Below are 10176 nucleotides of genomic sequence, written 5' to 3' on the forward strand. Positions count from 1 at the left end.
TCATTGGAAAGACTGATGCTGTAGCTGAAGCTCCAATACTTCGGCCACCTGATGCAAAGAGCTGACTCATTAGAAAAGACCCTGATGCTGGGAAAGACAGAAGGCAGGAGAAGGGGACGACAGAGGATAAGACGGTTGGATGGCATGACAAACTCAATGGACATGAGTTTGAGCAAGCTCTGGGAGATGGTGAAGAACAGGGAAGCCTGGCATGCTGTAGTCCATGGGGTCACAAAGAGTCAGAGACAACTGAGCAACTGAACAACAATAACATGTTGAAGTATAGATTAAAATGGGTCTGGCACATCCATGGCTTTCTACACCTGTAGTACTTTTTTAAGATACTGACCCACCGGTGACCCAGCAGAAATGATTCCTCCAACTTCCATGGTGGCAGGCAGTTGGGGGTAGGTGGGGAGCTGTGATGTAGATCTGGGGACCAGGTGTGGTGACTGTGGACTGTGGGAATGACAAGCAACTACTAACGTTCTTCTGGATGCAAAGTAGAATTTTGTAAGAATCTAACGGATGGCAAAGAGAAAACCTATGGTGGTCGTGAGGGCCCTGATGCCATGTATGTCAAATCAGTATCTTCCGATGGTCATGCTGCTGCTGCTGCTAAATCGCTTCAGTCGTGTCCGACTCTGTGCGACCCCACAGATGGCAGCCCACCAGGCTCCACCATCCCTGAGATTCTCCAGGCAAGAACACTAGAGTGGGTTGCCAGTTCCTTCTCCAATTCTGATCGTCATGAATTTATTGTAAAAAAAGAACATGAGCTAACATCAGGAACAATTAAAGCCATGTTGAGTGGTCCAGGTCAGTTTGCTGAGAACGAAATTAATAAAGTCAATTTTAGAGAGATCTCTTCACATGTGCTACCAAAAGTATGCATGTATTTCACCTACAAGGTTCATTCCATGGAGATTCCTGAGTTCCCAATTACACCTGAAATTGCCCTGGAACTGCTGATAGCTGGGAACTTCCTAGACTGTTAACTAAAATAAATTATAATAAACTGTTAACTTTTTTCAGTATTTAATACCTATAGTTCAGTTAGCATATTTTTTCATCTGTAGGATGTTGCCTGTGTGCAATTGAACTTTAAACTCATTGCAAAACAGATTATCTTCTGTTCCTTTGCATAGCAGAGTTGAAATTTGTTTGATCAACATCAACAAATTAAGGGCATTTTCACAAATTGAGACATGAACAAATATGCCCTTCTTAGGTGGTTTTGCCTTACTGTTAGATGTGATTTTTTAAATTAGATCTGTGGTGATACAGTAAATGCTGAAATTTAGGCATAAATTGAACATGTTCTATTACTGTTAGATGTGATTTTTTAAATTAGATCTGTGGTGATACAGTAAATGCTGAAATTTAGGCATAAATTGAACATGTTCTATAGGTAATTAATGGGGTTATATATTTTTATGTTTTTAGTATTTTTCAAAAAACCTATTCTGATTTTATAGCAGTTGTTAGCATTATTAGGGTTATACAGTTGCATATCATTGCAAATAATTGCATTATAAACAAATTCATAATTTAACCAAAATATTGATTTTTATAATTCAGACTTGAGAGTTGAAATTTCTTAAGCATCTTTTGATAAATCTCAGTATTGTTTAAGTGTATCTTATCTTTTTGTTTATTGCTACAATTTAAGAACTTTATTTAAAATTTTGGAAGATTACTAAGTACAGCTTTAGAAGCTGGGACTTTTTGAACAGTAACCACATGGTCAACAAGTAAACTATATAACTTTCGTTTCACGTGCATTGTGCATTTTGGTCAATCCAAAGTACAGTATTTTCATTGACTCTAAAGTTTCCTTTGCAATGTTAAAAAAAAACAAACAAAACCGAACCACCTCCTAATGGGTTAATATGCTTGATGTTGACATTAATCATCTTGCCACCCATTCAACGATGTTTCCATTTCGCCAATTACTTTTCCTCTGGCTGGGTATTGTTTGTCCTAGAAAAATACTGTATTAGCACAGGCCGCCATAACAAAATACCATAGCCTGACTAGCTTAAACAACAGAAATTTATTGTCTCACACTTCTGGCAACTGGAAGTCTGAGATCAGGGTTCTAGTGAGAGCTCTCTTCCTAGCTTGCAGGGCTCCACCTTCTCACTGTGTTTTCCCATGGTGTGGGGAGAGCTATCTCTCTTGTGTCTCTTCTTATAAGGGCACCAGTTCTATCAGATCAGGGTTTCAAACTTCTGACCTCATTTAACCTTAGTCACCTCCGCAAAGGCCCTATTTCCAAAACAGTCACATGAGGGGTGGTGGTGGTTACGGCTTCAACATGTGAATGTAGAAGCAAGAAATCAGAAGCAGAGGGACCTTTAGGTGATCCAGCTGCTAGTCTCCTTTGGCTGCAAACCCCTTGTTTACTTATCAAGTGAAATACTCTTATTTTCCAGCTCTGCTCTGACATGAAGGAGCTGGAAAACTCTACCCCAGAAGAAAATTACTTTGTACAATCTTCAGTGCCATCTGCTGGAAGCAGGCAAAATTGATATACTGTTGCTCCAGAAAGCTGATTTTTTTAAAAAATGAAACTATCTAAGTTAAACTATAAGGAGTTTCTTTATTAAAGAAAATTAGTTAAAATTTTTTAAATCACTTTAAAGGATAAACTTCAGTTAGCTGAAAAAGAATCAGTTGTGTGAGACAATTCACTATTCAGAAAATGCCAGATGAAAAAAAATTCAAATTGGTATGAAATTTCAAAAATTTCATCTCTATTCATTTAGAGAGGACATACTTAAAAAAAAAAAAAACTATGATGGCAAGATGTCTAAAAAGCTTGCCTTATTAAAAATGTTCAAGAATTGGCAGGGTTGAAGGTATCTCCACATTGGGACAAAGTTCAGCAACTTGCACCCAATTCCAGATTCCATAGTCTGTCATTCTATTTGTCATTTGGATTTCATTTAGTTTGATATTTTCAGTAATTAAAAACCTTTTATTAATATCCTTAAAGTCTTCAAAGTCATGTCCAAGTATAATTCTAGAAAAATTTAAACCTGTTATGGGCTGAATTGTGTTCCCTCATAATTCAAAAAGGGCTTCCCTGATACCTCAGTTGGTAAAGAATACGCCTGCAATGTGGGAGACCTGGCTTCAATCCTTGGGTTGGGAAGATCCCCTGGAGAAGGGAAAGGCTACCCACTCCAGTATTCTGGCCTGGAGGAGTCCATGGATGGTATAGTCCATGGGGTTGCAAACAGTTGGACATGATTGAGCGACTTTCAGTTTTCATAATTCAAATATTGAAGTTCTAACCCCTAATAACTCAGAACGTGACTGTAGTTGGAGGTAGGGCCTTTAAAGAGGTAATTAAGGCAAAATGAGGTCATACAGATGGGTCCTAGTCCATTATGGCTGGTGTCCTTATGAGAAGAGGAAGGGCAATGTAAGGACACAGAGAGAAGGCACCATCTGCAAGCCAGTCAACCCTGCTGAACACTGACCGTGGACAGCTAGCCTCCAGGACTATGAGAAAATAAATTTTTATTGTTTTAAGTCAACCAGTCTGTGGTATTTTGTTATGGCAACTCTAGCAGACTAAACAATGTCCTTCCTGTGGGGTCCTTCCTTTTCTCTAAATTATATTGATGGAGAGTTTCTTTACTTCCTTGGTTCACCATCTCTTCATCTCTTTCAAAAAGGTTCTTTTTTTTTTTTTTTCTTATAACAGCCTTCTTCTTTACTAATGAAAAGTAGAAATCAAGGAGATTCCTAAAGACAGTTGGTATGTAATAGGCTAAAATAGTCCTTATCACACTCTAGCAAACATATGATGTTATAGGGCTCAAGTTACGGGAAACTTGGTATAAGAAGGGTTTATTTATTTATTTATTTATTTTTAAGAAGGGTTTATTTTGAATTTCTCCCAGGAGATTTTCTCCTTTTAACTATAACAAAGTAGGGAATGTAGACAAACATTCAGGAAAAGAGACTGTATATTCTAAGGGATGCCACATACTTTTTACCAAGAAGAGAATAGCGAAAGGCCTCCAGTCATCTCCTTGGTGTGGATGGAGCCCAGGTACACCTCACCCCATGGCTTCTCACTTTTACACCATGTAGGGAAAAGGTAGGAAAAGGTAATGAACAAAGTAGAAGCAAAACTCTGAGGGACTCAGGGATTGAAAGAGCAGGAGGAGGGACTTCCTTGGTGGTCCGGTGGCTAAGACTCTGCAGTCCCAATGCAGAGGGCCTGAGTTCCATCCCTAGTCAGGGAATTAGATCCCACATGCCACATCTAAGACCTGCACAGTCAGATAAAAGAATAAAAAATAAACATTAAAAAAAAAAAAAAAGAGCAGGAGGAAGTTTAAGCTGTCACGAGTAAGGAGTTTGTAAGAAGCTTCAGAGAGAGAAGAGATAATGTTGTAGGAGGCTTTCCTTTTTGCTTTTTCAGCGAAAGGCCTCGGTATTAATACATCTCTATGGTGATGGTTTAGTTGCTAAGTCGTGTTGGACTCTCGTGACCGCCCCGCCTCAACCCCCAAGGACTGTAGCCTGCCAGGCTCCTCTGACCATGGTGTTTCCCAGGCAGGAATACTGGAGTGGGTTGCCATTTCCTTCTCCTAGGGATCTTCCTGACCCAGGAATCGAATCCAGGTTTCCCGCACTGCAGGTGGTTTCTTTACTGACTGAGCTACGAGGGAAGCCACCATACTTCTTTAAGGAAATGTCTAAATCCTTTTTGGATTAAGTTTCTTCAGTCTGCAACTGGGTACCATGTGATCCGGTGTCTGTGAGGCATCTCATTCAAAGATAATAGGACTAATTTTGTAAATAAGTTTCCTTTAAGGACACTTACAATACTAATGATCTTTATTATTTACAAAATTAGTCCCATTACCTTTGAATGAGACACCTCACAAACACCGGATCACATGGTACCCAGTTGTAGACTGAACAAGCTTAATCCAAAAAGAATTTCCAGTCCTCATTGTTCTTATTTCCTGGATCTGGGGGTGGGGGGTGGGGGTTTGATATATGAGTAAAGTGGGCCTTTCCTGTCTACTTTCCAAGACAAGAAAGAAAAAAAAAAGTTGTTTTCCATGAAACTGTAGTGGAGCTATAAATTGCATGGCTGAAGCATATAATCTAATCCATATACTTTCTCCATAACTACTAATGGGAAAATTTGCAGTCCTGATGTCTATTAGTTTCTCCCCCCTCAACTAAAGTTTAGAAAATATGTGCTTTGAGACACACTCTGGGCTGAAGTAACATTTCTTCTCTCTGTATGTTTTATTTTTATTTTTTGTAAATTAATTTATTTATTTTAATTGGAAACTAATTACTTTACAATATTATAGTGGTTTTTGCCATACATTGACATGAATCAGCCATGGGTGTACATATGTCCACCATCATGAACCCCCCTCCCACCTCCCTCTCCATTTCATCCCTCAGGGTCATCCCAGTGCACCAGCCCTGAGTGCCCTGTCTCATGCATTGAAGCTGGACTGGCAATCCATTTCACACAGGGCAATACACGTTTCAATGCTATTCTCTCAAATCATCCCACCCTCGCCCTCTCCCACAGAGTCCAAAAGTCTGCTCTTTACATCTGTGTCTCTTTTGCTATCTCTCATATAGGGTCATCATTACCATCTTTCTAAATTCCATATATGTGTTAATATACTGTATTGGTGTTTTTCTTTCTGATTTACTTCACTTTGTATAATAGGCTCCAGTTTCATCCACCTCATTAGAACTGATTCTTTTTAATAGCTGAGTAATACTCCATTGTGTATATGTACCACAGCTTTCTTATCCATTCATCTGCTATTGGGCATCTAGGTTGCTGCCATGTCCTGGCTATGGGATGTCCCAGCATCCCATACAGTGCTGGGATGAAAATTGGGGTACACATGTCTCTTTCAATTCTGGTTTCCTCAGTGTGTATGCCCAGCAGTGGAATTGCTGGGTCACATGGCAGTTCTATTTCCAGTTTTTAAAGGAATCTCCACACTGTTCTCCATAGTTGCTCTACTAGTGTGCATTCCCACCAAGAATGTAAGAGGGTTCCCTTTCTCCACACCCTCTCCAGCATTTATTGCTTGTAGACTTTTGGATAGCAGCCATCCTGACTGGCATGTAATGGTACCTCATTGAGGTTTTGATTTGCATTTCTCTGATAATGAGTGATGTTGAGCATCTCTTCATGTGTTTGATAGCCATCTGTATGTCTTCTTTGGAGAAATGTCTGTTTAGTTCTTTGGCCCATTTTTTGATTGGGTCATTTAGTTTTCTGGAATTGAGCTGCATGAGCTGCCAGTATATTTTTGAGATTAATTCTTTGTCAGTTGCTTCATTTGCTATTATTTTATCCCATTCTGAAGGCTGTCTTTTCACCTTGCTTATAGTTTCCTTCATTGTGCAAAAGCTTTAAATTTAATTAGGTCCCATTTGTTTATTTTTGCTTTTATTTCCAATATTCTGGGAGGTGGGTCATACAGGATCCTGCTGTGATTTATGTCAGAGAGTGTTTTGCCTATGTTTTTCTCTAGAAGTTTTATAGTTTCTGGTCTTACATTCAGATTTTTAATCCATTTTGAGTTTATTTTTGTGTATGGTGTTAGAAAGTGTTCTAGTTTCATTCTTTTACAAGTGGTTGACCAGTTTTCTCAGCACCACTTGTTAAAGAGATTGTCTTTTCCCCATTGTATATTCTTGCCTCCTTTGTCAAAAATAAGGTGTCCATGAGTGCATGGATTTATCTCTGGGCTTTCTATTTTGTTCCATTGATATATATTTCTGTCTTCGTGCCAGTACCATACTGTCTTGATGACTGTAGCTTTGTACTATAGTCTGAAGTCAAGCAGGTTGCTTCTTCCAGTTCCGTTCTTCTTTCTCAAGATTGTTTTGGCTATTTGAGGTTTTTTGTATTTCCACACAAGTTGTGAAATTATTTGTTCTAGTTCTCTGAAAAATACCATTGGTAACTTGACAGGGATTGTATTGAATCTACAGATTGCTTTGGATAGTATACACATTTTCACCACATTGATTCTTCCGATCCATGAACATGGTATATTTCTCCATCTATTTGTGTCATCCTTGATTTTCTCATCAGTGTTTTATAGTTTTCTATATATAGGTCTTTTGTTTGTTTAGGTAGATATATTCCTAAGTATTTTATTCTTTTCTTTGCAATGGTGAATGGAATTGGTTCCTTAATTTCTCTTTCTGTTTTCTCATTGTTAGTGTATAGGAATACAAGGGATTTCTCTGTGTTAATTTTATGTCCTGCAACTTTACTATATTCATTGATTAGCTCTAGTAATTTTCTGGTGGTGTCTTTAGGGTTTTCTATGTAGAGGATCATGTCATCTGCAAACAATGAGAGTTTTCCTTCTTCTTTTCCACTCTGGATTCCTTTTATTCCTTTTTTTCTTCTCTGATTGCTGTGGCTAAAACTTTCAAAACTATGTTGAATAGCAGTGGTGAGAGTGGGCACCCTTGTCTTGTTCCTGACTTTTAGGGGAAATGCTTTCAATTTTTCACCATTGAGGATAATGTTTGCTATGGGTTTATCACATATGGCTTTTATTATGTTGAGGTATTTTCCTTCTATGCCTGCTTTCTTGAGGGTTTTTCTCATAAATGGATGTTGAATTTTGTCAAAGGCTTTCCCTGCATCTATTGAGATAATCATATGGTTTTTATCTTTCAATTTGTTAATATGGTGTATCACATTGATTGATTTGTGAATATTGAAGAATCCTTCCATCCCTGGGATAAAGCCTACTTGGTCATGATGTATGATCTTTTTAATATGTTTTTGGATTCAGTTTGCTAGAATTTTGTTGAGGATTTCTGCATCAATATTCATCAGTGATATTGGCCTGCAGTTTTCTTTTTTTGTGGCATCTTTGTCTGGTTTTGGTATTAGGGTGATGGTGGCCTCATAGAATGAGTTTGGCAGTTTACCTTCCTCTGCAATTTTCTGGAAGAGTTTGAGTAGGATAGGTGTTAGCTCTTCTCTAAATTTTTTGTTAGAATTCACCTGTGAAGCCATCTGGTCCTGGGGTTTTGTTTGTTGGAAGACTTTTTAATTACAGTTTCTATTTCTGTGCTTGTGATGGGTCTGTTAAGATTTTCTATTTCTTTCTGGTTCACTTTTGGAAGGTTATACTTTTCCAAGAATTTGTCCATTTCTTCCAAGTTGTCCATTTTATTGGCATATAGTTTCTGATAGTAGTCTTTTATGAGCCTTTGTATTTCTGTGTTGTCTGTTGTGATTTCTCCATTTTCATTTCCAATTTTGCTGATTTGATTCTTCTCCCTTTTTTTTTCTTGATGAGTCTGGCTAATGGTTTGTCTATTTCATTTATCTTCTCAAAGAACCAGCTTTTGGTTTTGTTGATTTTTGCTATAGTCTTCTTTGTTTCTTTTTCCTTTATTTCTGCCCTAATTTTTATGATTTCTTTCCTTCTACTAACCCTGGGATTCTTCATTTCTTCTTTTTCTAGTTGCTTTAGGTGTAAAGTTAGGTTATTTATTTGATTTTTTTCTTGTTTCTTGAGGTAAGCTTGTATTGCTATGAACCTTCCCCTTAAGCACTGCTTTTACTGAATCCCATAGGTTTTGGGTTGCTGTGTTTTCCTTTTCGTTCATTTCTATGCATATGTTGATTTCTTCTGTGATTTGTTGGTTATTCAGAAGCGTGTTGTTTAGCCTCCATATGTTTGTCTTTTTAATAGTTTTTTTTCCTGTAGTTGACAACTAATCTTACCACATTATGATCAGAAAAGATGCTTGAAATGATTTCCATTTTTTTCAATTTACCAAGGCTAGATTTATGGCCCAGGATGTGATCTATCCTGGAGAATGTTCCGTATGCACCTGAGAAAAAGGTGAAATTCATTGTTTTGGGGTGAAATGTCTCATAGATATCAATTAGGTCTCACTGGTCCATTGCATCATTTAAAGTTTGTGTTTCCTTGCTAATTTTCTGTTTAGTTGACCTATCCATAGGTGTGGGAGTTTAGTCTCCCACTATTATTGTGTTACTGTTAATTTATACTTGCTAGCATTTGCCTTACATATTGCAGGGCTCCTATGCTGGGTGCATATATATTTATAATTGTTATATCTCCTTCTTGGATTGATCCTTTGATCATTATGTAGTGTCCTTCTTTGTGTCTTTTCATGGCCTTTATTTCAAAGTCTATTTTATCCGATGTGAGTATTGCTACTCCTGCTTTCTTTTGGTCTCCATTTGCATGAAATTTCTTTTTCCAGCCCTTCACCTTCAGTCTGTATGTGTCCCTTGTTTTGAGGTCATTGTCTTGTAGACAGCATAGATAGGGGTCTTGTTTTTCTATCCATCCAGCGAGTCTTTGTCTTTGGTTGGGTCATTCAACCCATTTACATTTAAGGTAATTATTGATAAGAATGATCCCATTGCCATTTACTTTGTTTTTTGGGGTTTGAGTTTTAAACCTTTCCTGTGTTTCCTGTCTAGAGAAGATCCTTTAGCATTTGTTGAAGAGCTGGTTTGGTGGTGCTGAATTCTGTCAGCTTTTGCTTGTCTGTAAAGTGTTTGATTTCTCCTTCATATCTGAATGAGATCCTTGCTGGGTATAGTTATCTGGGTTGTAGGTTTTTCTCTTTTGTCACTTTAAGTATGTCCTGCCATTCCCTTCTGGTCTGAAGTTTCTATTGAAAGATCAGCTGTTATCCTTATGGGAATCCCCTTGTGTGTTATTTGTTGCTTTTCTCTTGATGCTTTTAATATTTGCTCTTTGTGTTTGATCTTTGTTAATTTGATTAATATGTGTCTTGGGGTGTTTTGCCTTAGGGTGTTTTACCTCGGAGGTTTATCCTGTTTGGGACTCTCTGGTTCCTTGGACTTGGGTGGCTATTTCCTTCCCCATTTTAGGGAAGTTTTCAACTATTATCTCCTCAAGTATTTTCTCATGGCCTTTCTTTCTGTCTTCTTCTGGGATGATTTTTCTTCTTCTCCTATGACTTGAAAGTTGGGGCATTTAACATTGTCCCAGAGGTCTCTGAGGTTGTCCTAATTTCTTTTAATTCTTTTTTCTTTTTTCCTCTCTGCTTCATTTATTTCCACCATTCTATCTTCCACCTCACTTATCCTATCTTCTGCCTCAGTTATTCTACTGTTGG

General features: G+C 37.9%; 1 protein-coding gene across 1 annotated transcript; it reads left to right on the forward strand.

Annotated features, from left to right (window-relative positions):
- The first annotated feature begins 527 nt into the window (after positions 1-527).
- Positions 528-998, forward strand: LOC133071882 (elongin-C-like). Its single transcript, XM_061164728.1, has 2 exons — positions 528-600; positions 748-998. The coding sequence occupies exons 1-2, from the start codon at positions 573-575 to the stop codon at positions 996-998; spliced, it is 279 nt and encodes a 92-aa protein (XP_061020711.1). The 5' UTR covers positions 528-572.
- Positions 999-10176: the final 9178 nt, after the last annotated feature.

Source organism: Dama dama, chromosome 17 (genome assembly GCF_033118175.1).
Source record: "Dama dama isolate Ldn47 chromosome 17, ASM3311817v1, whole genome shotgun sequence".
Classification (NCBI taxonomy): Eukaryota; Metazoa; Chordata; class Mammalia; order Artiodactyla; family Cervidae; genus Dama; species Dama dama.